This window comes from Thunnus maccoyii, chromosome 8, assembly GCF_910596095.1.
Source record: "Thunnus maccoyii chromosome 8, fThuMac1.1, whole genome shotgun sequence".
Taxonomy (NCBI): Eukaryota; Metazoa; Chordata; class Actinopteri; order Scombriformes; family Scombridae; genus Thunnus; species Thunnus maccoyii.
The window spans coordinates 15,074,907-15,087,500 of NC_056540.1; the positions used below are offsets into that span (position 1 = coordinate 15,074,907).

The 12,594-nt window shown below is 41.0% G+C and overlaps 2 protein-coding genes across 3 annotated transcripts in view; one reads left to right on the plus strand and one right to left on the minus strand.

Moving 5' to 3' along the window:
• Positions 1 to 17: 17 nt before the first annotated feature.
• On the minus strand, positions 18 to 7,985 carry rbm22 (RNA binding motif protein 22). The gene is made up of 11 exons (XM_042419141.1): positions 7,870 to 7,985; positions 5,038 to 5,091; positions 4,919 to 4,948; positions 4,669 to 4,801; positions 4,459 to 4,559; positions 3,726 to 3,898; positions 3,383 to 3,583; positions 3,104 to 3,268; positions 2,522 to 2,610; positions 1,020 to 1,148; positions 18 to 771 (listed from the first exon to the last, which is right to left on the minus strand). Exons 1-11 carry the CDS (start codon positions 7,921 to 7,923, stop codon positions 617 to 619), a joined length of 1,284 nt encoding a protein of 427 aa, XP_042275075.1. The 5' UTR covers positions 7,924 to 7,985; the 3' UTR covers positions 18 to 616.
• Positions 7,986 to 10,042: 2,057 nt separating this feature from the next.
• The window catches only part of LOC121901833 (bifunctional heparan sulfate N-deacetylase/N-sulfotransferase 1-like), a 42,906-nt gene continuing 40,354 nt past the window's right edge, over positions 10,043 to 12,594 (plus strand). For both annotated transcript variants that reach the window (XM_042418857.1, XM_042418856.1), the window contains exon 1: positions 10,043 to 10,682. The gene's annotated coding sequence lies outside the window, so the exon portion shown is untranslated. The remainder of the gene's footprint in view (positions 10,683 to 12,594) is intronic.

The window sequence follows — 12,594 nt, forward strand, 5'->3', positions numbered from 1 at the left end:
TAATGTACACTCTGAGATGATGAATGACAAAATTGAGTCACTTTAATGACAAGTGAAAACAACGTTCAAAGAAAGCCTTACAATAAACTAAGTCATTATGCTGTGGAATATTAAGATTGTGTCAATAAAAAATAAAAAAAAAAGAATGAACAGTTTTAAAAATCCCTCAGATTTCCCCTCCAAATGATACTTAAACAATGTGACAAATGCAAATTTCACCTTAAGTATACATTTTCATATGTACAATGGCTCCAGTTATAGGAACCCTTTATAACCATATGGCTCTGATCACATTGGCCAGTACTCATGTTTCAGGTCATTTACTATGTTAACGTCCGCTGTTTAGATGCTGTTCTAGCACTTTTATTACTGCAAGTGGTGACAAAGTCATCATGTAAGATCCTGGTTGTCGTCGTTCCAGACACAGATGGTGCTCGTTCAGTTCATTCGCTGCGCTGCAGGTGGCACAATAAATCTGATGTTATCCTGTATTTTCTACCAGAAGTGGTCTGCAGGTTTCAGGCTCACGAACAGCATCTCAAGTGAAAGCACCGGACCAGGTCTGATGTAAGGAAAAGAATGACACCTAATCATAATAATGATTTCACTCTGGCAGCTAATCGCCATGGCGTGAGCCGTGTGCAGCATGAGCACCCATGCGCTGAGGATCCTGGGAGGGGTAGTGGATTTGACCTGGAGGTCTCATGCTCATGGGAGGGGGCATAGGTGGAGCCATAGGGCCCATGGGGTGGAACATCGGTGGGCCGAAACCTGGGGGAGCAAAAAAGGACAAAGACGATACAGCGTTATGTATCCTACACACCTTACTGCTACATGATAAATAAATTAGTCTCAGCAGCTCTGAATAAATTGGGCAGACATAAAACCAGATTGTAGTTTCAATTTCCAAAATTAATCCAAGAATAAACTAATTAGAATTACATTTTACTTCATATTTGATCACCGTACACGTCATACACATGTAAGCTGCATTTATTTGATTATGGTTGTGATTTTACCTGGAGGAGGCGGGTTGATGCCTGGAGGTGGAGGCAGAGCAATGTTCATGACAGCAGGAGAGGTGCTAGGGTCCAGGTTGAAGTAGTTTGCAGGAGCCTCTTCATCAAGCGCTGGTGGTGGTGGTAGAGCTACAATACAAACAGAAACAGGATTGAATACAAACAAATAAATGTCCGCAATAATTCCAATTTTGGTTTCCACTATCAATCCCAATAGGAATGACCAAAAAAAAGATGTGAAAGAGTCGACACTTACTGATAGAATTTAGACATTTTTTTGATTTAATGACTAAATAATTACCTTTGCAAGACGAACGTTAAGTATATTGTGAACTTTCTACGCTGTCACTCAGAGACTAACGTTAGCGGAGCAGCAAACTCAAGCAGTAACAAACCAGACCAACTGACCAACCAACACTGCAGCTTTAAACAACTTAAACCAACTCTGAGGTGAAGAGAATAACTCAGTGCTCAGTCTGTTTCACCTCAGACACCCTTTGCCCGCTCAGCATGTTGGACAGAGATGTCTTTCCCCGGAGCTGACGGTGCAGCAGAGAGGCTGCTCTCCTCTGCTGGAGACATGACGTTAATAACAACACAGAGGAGCACTCCGCCTCCCCCTTAGTTTGTTATTCTCATACAGGCAGGAGACTGTAAGATGCTTTTAAATGAATTAGTTCATTAATTAAAGCAGCGCCAGTGAACGGTTTGGCACACAGTATAGTGGAGCAAGAGACTGAAAACGGTGCCCCCCTTTTCTTTTCATTCAATCAAGCATCAGTTTTGAATAGAGAGTTGATTCTGAATCGAATCTGCCCCCAAGTATCGTCATAGTATTAAATCAGGAGATAAGCATGTCGTCCCAGGCCTACAAGCTTTATTTATTTTTCATATTTTTGTGTCATGTTGGTATAAAATTTCAATACCTATGGACACTTTTTTTCTGTCAAATCATTTTTTTCCACTTAAGTACACAACACTAAAAAAGGTGCGTGCACAAACAGTGGTCACTGCACCACGCATGTTCTCCAACCTTTGCCACCTTTGTCTCAAAAAACCCAGCGAAAACTGTGTTTAGTAGAGATGCACCGATACTGATATCAGATATCAGTCCAATACTGACTCAAATAGCTGGATCGGGTATCAGGTGACAATGGACCAATGTGGTATCAGGTACCATTATTTTAATAAATAACAATTCAATAAAATTATATCTATGTATTTATTTGTTACATTTTGTTTTAGAAAGTTAGGAAAGCAAAGTTTAAGTCAAGCCTGATGTTGCTTTACACATAAAAGAATGATCCCAGTCTCTTCCACACAGCGAGGCTGACAGCTTATTAAACAAACTCAGTATCTGCTGATACCCAAAGACCAGGTATCAATATTGGGACTGAAAAAGTTGAGCGGTGCATCCCTATAATTAGACAAAATAAGACTCACATGGCTATATCATTCTGCACACACACACGTTTCAACTCTTTGTGTGTTTGCAGACTTACCTCCAGGCAGCCCAGGTACAGGATCCAGTCTGGTACCCATCTCACTGACACCATCTTTTATGCCCTCCTTTCCTCTTGCTGCCTGAGACCTAAAAAGACAAACCATATTAGTTATATACAGTATATTAAACTACATCGCTTACTTTGTCAAATATAACTGGATTGTGTACAGCAGCAGAATTGTGTCCAGGATAGAAAATTTCAAGTGTCCTGCTGTTCTCAATTTCTGTAAAGTAAAACTCTTACTGTGTCGGTAATAATCATATTTCAAAAGCACAGCAATCAGTATTATAATTTGTGACTGTGACAGTAGCATTATTCCAGGTTATTACTTTCTGACACCACCTGGCATTTAATGAGAAAATTACTATAAATATTTCTATCTCCTCCTCACGGGCTCCACTTACTGCAGATATATGGAAGCTGACAATTTTCATCAGATGGCCAGAATGAGATTTTTTGGGTTGCATCCACATACTGAATGACTGCATGAGCTACTCATATGGATTCGGTGTTCGAAGGGGTCAGAGTGGGAACAGACACCCTAATGCTCAACTTACATCTTCTTGATCAGCTTCTTACCTTCCCCACTTGACAGTGAGCCTCCGTCCATTGATGATAAGCTTGTTGAAGGACTTCTCGGCAGCCATTTCAGCCGACTGACGCGTAGCAAACTGGATGAAGGCGCACTGCTGCCTCTGGACTATGGTAATGGTACGAATCTCACCAAACTGGTAGAAGTGACTCCTGCGATAACAGAAATACGAGCTCAGATAACCTAAAACACTTGACTCAAAGTTTCAAAATCGTAACAATGGCCACAGGTTATACGAGAGCTTGTGATGAAACACAAATCCTTACTTGAGATCTCCATCTGTGACAGTATCTCCCAGACCCCCTATGTAGAGGGTGGTGATGGACTTGTCCTCTGGTGGGTCCAGTCGGGGCATGGTCGAGGCCCGCTTCAGCAGCTTGTCAGCTACTGGATCATTGATACCATAATAACGGTCCTTTATGTTCTGGTCAGCAAGTGGATCATCGGGATCTGTGGGCTTCTCGTGTCTGTGAAACCACAAAGACAAATGTTCACACAGAGCTGTAACATACAATTCAGATAATAAGCAGTAAGTATTTTGATATCACAGCACCAGGTTTGAGCCCTGATACACTGCAACAGTTGGCTGTTGTGTGAAGTACCGCTCACCTATAGGGACACTCCTCCCCTCTCTTACACTCTCCCTTCACCCAGAAAGAGCAGATGTGCGGCCGGTTCCTCTTGTAGTACGGTGTTGTCCGAGCCAGTTTCAGCAACATATCGCTAGAGCTGGTAGCTTTACCTAGCTGGCCCACTGCCCGTGTGCCGTCAGAATTGGCTATCTGAGAACACAGAGGTCCAAACAGACATGAAGGACTGACGACAGGAAAATCAGAATCTTAACAAGGATTATTATCAACTAGTTAGGGAGGTCCTGATTTGACTCAACGAGATGTTACAGGTCAACCAAAACTCTAAAGTGCTGCTGATGGTTGAAATCTGCATTAAACGCCAATACTTCTGTTCATTGCAGAGATGAAGACAGTCTGACCAAATCATGTCCAATCCTACGACACTACACAAAAATATTGTGAGAAATTCTTAAAGGAAAGTTGGAATACATGTTTTATTTTCTTAATAGAAGATTATTCAGCTATAAAATATATCTTAATGGCTTAACCAGTGTAAATGTAGGCACATTGTAGAGTAATGAGCACTGTCAGATCTATTATACAGCTAAAAGGAAGGTATAGTATAAATTAAGATAGTAAAATAACTGACTCACACTCTGTATCAACAAATATTCAATATTAAAAAACTCAGATAAGGGATGAAGAAACATGATCAGGACTTTCCAATAACTAGTGTAATGATCTGCATGCATCAATAAAAACAAATATACCTCTCTCTCCATGTTCTGTGTGTAGTACTCTTTGTTCACATCTGACTTAGGAACTTCGTCTTTAATAGCAAGACCAGTGTCTCGGACCTGGATGGGCAAACCTGTTAAACACAATATGTGACAGGGGGTTAAACTCAGATATATACTATATGCTGTGAGACATAAAACATGTACACAGGCCAAATCAGAAGTAAACAGTTGCAGACTCACCGTACTCCAGGTCTAGCAAACATGTCTGACAAACATTCTTCATTTTACTGCACGTCTGACAGACCTCCGTCTTCTTGAAACGCATCCGTGTTCCCGGACACCAACGGAACACGGTAAAGGGTCGAGCACAGATCTAATGGGCAAAGAATGAAAAAAAAAAAAAAGTATTCTTACTTTAAACTGTGTTTCGTACGATCAAACTATGTTGTATGTTGCATGATTATGATTTTAGGTATTTTACAAAACATACCTTGCATTCTTTCCCATATTTCTCCTTGGTCTGTAAAACAAAACATAGATAAATTAAATTAGAACCCACACACCAAATTATGTCAACTCAAATTCACAAAGACACTAATGCTCACTCACCATACGGATGTACGGGTTTTCTCCTAAACATGTCTGACACAGAATTGGAAAATCCTGTAAGACAAAGAGATGCTCATTTAGTAAAAACAAACAAAAAAAAAAGCACCATATCTGTCCATCATCTAACAGCACTCAGATATAAGTGTCTGAAGCTGTAACTTGACCTACAATCTCTGTTTTACTTTCTACTCTGGGCACCTTGATGAAGTTACAAGTGTGAATACACAGAATGTTATTGGACTTACTTTGCCATCTGTTGAAGGATGCTGTTTCAGTCCAAGTGCTAGCTGCTTAAAAATGACCCCACATTATCCCTCTGCGGTCTGAGACATTTTTTTTCTATTACTGGTGCCTTGACTCTCTTAATAGATGAACATTTGTATAAATTCGGTGCTGTAAGTTACAAGCAAATAATTGATATCTTTTTCAGCATAAATTGGGCTATGTGAATGTGTGTGCCGCAGTGATATCACATGACATATTATAAGAACAAGTGACGGCTCGTTGTAACGGCTGAACGATGCGCTGCAGGACAGTTTTTAAAGTAAGTTGCTACATACATCCATTACAGAGATATTATTAAAAGTACCAACTGAGTGCTTTTGCAATGGTAGATGAATGATAAGACCCAAGGGGATGAATTCATCCTCCCCACAGCATCAGCCAAGCATCTAAATATAAGCGGCTTGTATGACACAAATGTCAACTACATAGTCTAGGGTTGCCAAGTTTGTATTCTGGTGTCTTGATAAAACCAACATTGGCTAAAGGCCCGCTTGTGTCATAGCTCAAGAGAGGAAACTGATTTGTTGCCTTTTATAGTAGGGCCACAAAAATACAGTTGCTTCACGTGAAAATATTAAACTAAAGAGTAAGAATTGGTAAATATGTGAAAACTTCAATTTACCTAAAATACCGTTTGGATAAATAAATACATTCCCCACAACAATGACCAAGATGACTATCATGACAATTAGCACAGCTCAAGTAATTATCAGTAACACAAGGTGCGTCTACTGGGAATTATAAGGTGCCCTTTCGTAAATCCTCACTTGGACAGACGGCTTTTTGGATCAACATGTGGAACTCTTTACCTACAGAACTCAAAATAGACCATGATGGGATGAATTAAAACTCAAACTGAAACAGCTTCTAAAGAGGGATGAGTCATGTAGTCATGAGTCATCTGGTGCTTGTTATTTTATGAAACTTTTATAATATATTTGTTTATGTTTTGTGTTGCTTTGTATTTTAAATGCCCATCTAGGAACAGGCATTGCAAACTACCTTAGGCTATAAATGCTGTTCATGATATATTCTTGTCCCTATACAAATAAATATTAAATATAATAAGACATGTCTCCTGAACTGAGAGATGTTAATAATACACACACACCACTTTTCAAACACTTCATGAGTCAGAATATAAGCTAAAGACAATTGGACCTGTGCGGTTAGCCACCTTTTTTTTCCTAGGATGGTGAAGTCATGACCCACCCGACTCTGTCTCTGATTGGTTAGTACTTGTTGCCTTTGTTGGTTGGGTTCACATGTCTATGGTTGGGTTGGTTAGGTTTAGGCGTGAGGAGTGAGATTGGTTAGCACAGACACAGACGCTGCAATTGGCCTGTTGCTATGATACATCTGTGAGCTGTGGTCTGACCTGGAGCACAAGGAAAGCTAAAATGATGGGGACAAAGACATAAAGGGCCATTTACAAAATGTAAAAACTTTCTGCACATTTCATGTACATTAAATTATATTGTTTAAGGATGTCTCCACAAGTATTAACCAAGGAAAATAGGCCAAATCCATGTTTGACAAACGTGAATTTATGAATTTTTTATGACAATGAATTATTCTCAACCATGGAAGTAATTCAGTTCATGTACTATAAGCCTAACGTTGATACACACTCCTCTCATGGGCATCTAGCAGCTCTTACAGCCCAACTATCGTGATTCTAAGTAACTGGAGACATTTTTTTCACTCCACGTAGATCTTAAACCCTTGAATATAAAAAAGAGTCATTAAAATCGGTAGAGAAATGTAAACGTAACAGTGCTTTTTATACAGAAAACCGCAGCTCCCAGGTTTACTTGTATTTGTTTACAGAGTCTTGCCCGGTCCAATATGGCGGCGGCGACGTTGACGTACGATCCAGCGGCCAATGCGGCGTCTACGTATATGTGTCTATGGGTAAGAATATGAGGGTGAGCCAATCAGAGGCAGAGTAAAGAGGGTCATGACTTCGCCATCCTAGGAAAAAAATATGGCGTCCGGTTAGCGGGCTCAGGTCTTTGCGTTTAGCTCCTAACTCAACTTTTAATACAAAACTCCGTCCAACACTGAAAAAATAACGAACTCAATAGTATGACAGAGCGGCTCGATTCTGTGTTTCCCAACTGTGACTTGAATTTGGTCGCTAGTCACTTCACATCATTGTTGATGGCATTCTAGCGCTAGCATCATTAGCTTAGATAGCTAACACAACAATAACTACACGTTTAACCGCTAGATTTAAATAAGCCATGATTGTGAGAAAAATCTTGGATGTTTATCGCCCCTCGTTTGAAGCCCACTGACGACACTGCAAAGAAAAATTGTGATGTTATACGTACTAACACTGTAGTTAACGCGGATATGCGGAGACATGCTAAACAAGGTAGCAGCCATGCTTTAGCTGGGGGCTAACTAGCTATCTAGCAAACTGGCCCGGTTGGTGGCACTAAGCAGATTTTGTGATCATATTAACTCCTGGAATGTAACTGGAAATAAATGTGTTATAGTGAAAATCTCTACGGTATGAACAATTATGCCGATTAAACGTACCGCGTCTTCCCAGTTCTGTCTGTTGTAGGTGTTGGAGCCGAGTGACGTCGCCATTTTGCAGAGTGCGAGCCAAACGGGCCAAACAACCGGAGGTGTCAGACCACAATGCAACGCGCCAGAGAGCCACGTTTCACCTTAGGGTGTCGCCCTATTTCAAGATAATAATAATCAATATAATAATTTCACTTAGAAATAGAGACTTCTAGCATCTAATCTTTACAAAGACTTAAAGAGAGAAGAGATTGTGTGTGTGCATTAATGGAAAGTAAAGTATTTATCCAAATACTGTTGGCTACTTAAATTTAATGTTGAGGTACTTATACTGCTTTATGTCAAACATAATTCAAGTCAAGTCAATTTTTATTTGTATTTGCAATATCACAAATGTTCCTCAGGGAGCTTTATAGTATGTACAGCAATACAACATCCTCTGTCCTTAGCCTCTCAATTCGAATAAGGAAAAAGTCCCAAAAAAACCCTTTAATGGGGAAAAAAATGGAAGAAAGCTCAGGAAGAGCAACAGAGGAGGGATCCCTCTCCCAGGAGGGACACATGTGCAATAGATGTTGTAGTACAAAGATGTGAATGCATCAATAATGCATAAATAATTTATTCAATAATATGATAATATAACTCTCGGAGACAGGCTATTCTGCATAATGAACAGGCCTACTTTTATTTTTTTTTATACTTCACTCACCTATATTACCTCTGAATGTTTATTTTCTGCAAGTTTTCGATGCACATTCTCTTACAACAGAGTATTTTTTACATTGTGGAAATACTATTTTTTCTTGAGTTCAGAATCAGATTTATCTGCCAAGTAGCAAATACAAGGAATTCAATGTGGTCCAGATGTCAACAGAAATTAATGCAATAAACATGAATATTAAGCAATTAACATAACAGTGTAAGAAAGAGACAGTAAATTGCAAAGATTCTGTGTAGTGGGGGTGGACTGCATGCACATTGACATGATGATTACTTCCTCCTTCGTCCACCTCCTCCTTCCGCTACTGCGTGTGTGTGTGTGTGTGTGTGTGTGTGTGTGTGTGTGTGAGAGAGAGAGAGAGAGAGAGAGAGAGAGAGAGTAAGAGACAGACAGACTGGCTACGTGTGTGTGTGTGTGTGTGTGTGTGTGTGTGTGTGTGTGTGTGAGCTTGTATAAGCCAATTGTGTAGTCCACTTACAGTTTAGCTACCCACCTGTTCCAATCCAGGTCAGGGTGTCTTTGCTGTGTGAAACACCAATTAGTGGGGCAAGGGATGTTTGAGATAACGGATTGGCATTAAGCCCCTAATGTTTATTTAAGGTCAGGGTGAGGCTGTAGAGTCAAAGGACAAGGATTAGATACAGGCTTGAAGAGCTGGCAACTCTTTCTTAGTGCAGCTGCCATCCAGGAGGTCAGACAAGCAAGTCTGCTGTATTTGTAGGCTACTTTTAGGCGAACATCTCCCTTTTGATGAATCAGTAGCCCTGTGCTCATCATTTGCTCCTATGATCATATTTCTATGAGAAAGGGTTAAGTCGATCTCTGCCTCCTCCTGATCTCCCTTATAGCAGGGTGCACAGTCTGTCTCGTGCCCCGTGTTTAGTGGGACACCAAAGTGAACCTTCTGGGCATCGCCTTCTTTGTCTTAATGAGTCGTGTGACCCTGTCTCCTCCACCATGTGATGTGGATGAGACAGCCAAAGCTGTTTTTGAAGGACGGCTTTGTCTTGGATTTAGCCACTCCGTAATCAAAATCACCAACCTCATGAGTCACAAGGTCAGAGGATGTGTAGGTGTAGTATCTCAGCTGTTGCTCCACTTTTTAGAGGTCCATTCAAGAAATTATAAGCTATTCTTAGATTGGTGTTAACACATCTGTTGGTGTTTTATGTTCTTATGTGTTGCACTGTGACATTAGCGCTCATTTAGGTATATTCTTTGTATTCCAGTCAATTTAAAATCATGTTTCATGTTTCTTTTTAGGCTATTTGTTGTCCTGAAACTATGAGCAGTAAGGGCCAGCTGCTTCGTCCATTCATTTTATCAATAATCAGTTCTATAAATATTTTATCTCACTTATATTCTGTTAGAGATGTTACTCTCAAAAGATAATGAAACTATTTTAAAAATGATATGCCTCTAGAGGAGCTGCAGAAGCACAGTAATGAGTATTATAAGGTCACTATGACTGAGCACCAATGACATTGTTCCCATAGTAATATTCTAGGAAAACTGGAGTGATTTTTTTCATCAGGCAATAGAGATCTAATTTAAACGGCCTTTGCTAGCCCTTTGAAAACTATCTTATGCATGGGCTCCTGTTGTGTAATCTGCACAATGGTGACTAATCAAAATCATCACGAGCTCCTGCTCCTATGAATCATGAATCATAAAAAGAACTTTCAGATATAACCTCAGTATCACTGCACAATTAATTCCCAGCAGAGTGAGCAGCACATCACTATAATCTCACTACTGAAGTGCACAGATACAGATAAACCCCGGCAGGAATGTGATCGCACACTGATTTCTTTGAGGAGTTGTGTATGTACTATGCATGTATGCGCATATCAGAGACAAAAATGCACTGCTCTGGCGCCTCCTGTCGACAGTTATGGGCCACTGCCGGTGCACCGAGCTGCAGAAAGAGAGGGGCATTCTCAGATTTCCCGATTTCTCCCAGCCGCTGTGCCGCTTCCACATCACGGCCGACAGCAAACCGAGACGACGACGACGACGACGACATGAACCCAGCGTGCTTCAACCCCGCAGTCACTGCAGCCGGCCCGCGTCGTCCCAGATTCACCTAGACTCAGACAAGGTGAGTATATACATCGACACAACACAAAGTCCCGTCGTCTCCGTGTTTTCGCACATGTTTGCAGAGACGACCGAGAGACCCCGCCGCTCGCTCGCTCTCCCAGGCCAGGCTAGTGAACGCTGTCTGGCGCAGACGGAGAATGAGGCCAGTTTTTCGGCCTGACTATCCCTCCGGCTGGAAACAGAAAGCCCCGGCGGTATAGTGGAGTCTCGGTACAGCTTTCAGCCCGTCCATACGGCAGCTAAAAGAGAGACAAGGCTAGCGTTATTTGTTCGAAGTTTGTGCTCAGGATAGAGCAGTGCCCGGCTGCTCTGGTCTGTGATTTAATATCGGAATTCCTTTATCCAGCCAGTATCCCGTAATGCAGCCCGGTACCAGCGACAACTTGTTTTTGTAACTTTGTAGCAGCCGCGACGTAGCCTATAGAGTATCACCAAATACTCGCTTTAAATTAGCTTTAACGGTCCAGCAACAATGTAGCAATTTACCTCCAAATGTTACAGTCTAATAACGTGTCCCTTTGCAATGAAGGACTTGAAAAGGCCAAACGATTTTGTGTGCCAATTATAATTAAAGGTCGATACGGCTGTCTGCCACCTAATCTAGTAGCACTGCACATGACAGAGGTGGACAAAAGAGCACCACGGGAATGCAACGATTGCTTCAACTCAGTTTGTCCATATTATTATATGAGGAAGTCGGGTTAATTATTAGCAATGATGACAGGGATTTTTGTGTTATGAGAAATGGTGCATCAGGCTGTTGTGTAGCTTACCTGTAGGAATCACCTGCAGGCTGTTTGTTACTTCTAAGATTTTAAAATAGTTTTGCATTAATTAAACATAAACTCTGTTTATGTGTGGAGGGGCAACAAAAAAGATACTGCTGACTTTGCATCATTTTCCAAATTAAGTTTGTGAGAAAGTAGGGCAGTTTGTTGTGCACTAAAACATATACATGCACCCAGGTGTTTTTTTTTTCTTTTAAAGATGTGGCTGTTGTACAATGCACCAGTGATGCAGTGTGTTTTTTTTTCCCAAATATGATCAGTCTTTTAACCGCATCAGCCTGCTTTGTTACTTTAAGGTGGAGCAAATGTCTTTCTCCACCAAAATAGCTGCGTCTATTAAGTACTATAAACATTTGACTCTGCTCTGTAGCAAAAGGGGCAGTCCAGACCTGCCTGAAATCTGTTGCCTTGGGGTTTTCAAGCGCGTGCGAGCGTGCACCTATGTGAGTAAGAGATTACTAAAGGAGAATGACTCACGATCAGAATGTATTTGCCAAAGTCATAAGGACTTTCCCTGCATTCCGCCTCAGCTGCAGAAGACATTCTTGAAAAGTGCTGTCCTTCTGGTTTTATGTATCAGGAGATTTATTTGACCAGTGCTTCACATTTTTCCTCCCATTCCCTAGCCATGTGTTGTTTATCACATATTCCACCCAGCATTTGTATAAAAAAAAAGAAAGAGAGAGCTTATTCCATTTGCAGATTAGATTAAAAAAGACTGTGGTTTCTGTCATTTGTTTGTCAAATTTGTGGAGAGCTGAATCTTAAGTTGCTTTCTATTTATCCATGCCAACTGTTTGTCTGGTTGTTCTAACCCTCCATCTGACTGCTCCCACTGGCTGCCAAACATGCTGTGATCTAGCGCTTTCAGCTGATGAAGGCTGCCACAGCCATTTGATCGTATATCAGCATCTCTTCTCTTAGATATGCCTCAGAAACGCTGCAGCTCGGCTACAATGCCTACACATAGAGGTTGATAAAATACTGTAGGCTTGACAGTATTTGACGGATCATGTCACCAAACAGTGTTTGGGCGTTTATCAGAATGAGACATGATCACAGACCGTTTGTCATTTTAGATTTTAGGCTTGAGCTGGAATCAGTAAGGAAAACGTTGTTTGT

What these genes read in the sequence shown, in the direction of transcription:
- rbm22 (XM_042419141.1), bottom strand. Translation starts at nt 7,923, where the DNA reads ATGGCGACGTCACTCGGCTCCAACACCTACAACAGACAGAACTGGGAA. An exon ending in GGGGAGGAGTGTCCCTATAG is followed by an intron (nt 3,584 to 3,725) that starts GTGAGCGGTACT and finishes GTGGTTTCACAG; the next exon opens with ACACGAGAAGCCCACAGATC. An exon ending in CTCACTGTCAAGTGGGGAAG is followed by an intron (nt 2,611 to 3,103) that starts GTAAGAAGCTGA and finishes TTGTCTTTTTAG; the next exon opens with GTCTCAGGCAGCAAGAGGAA.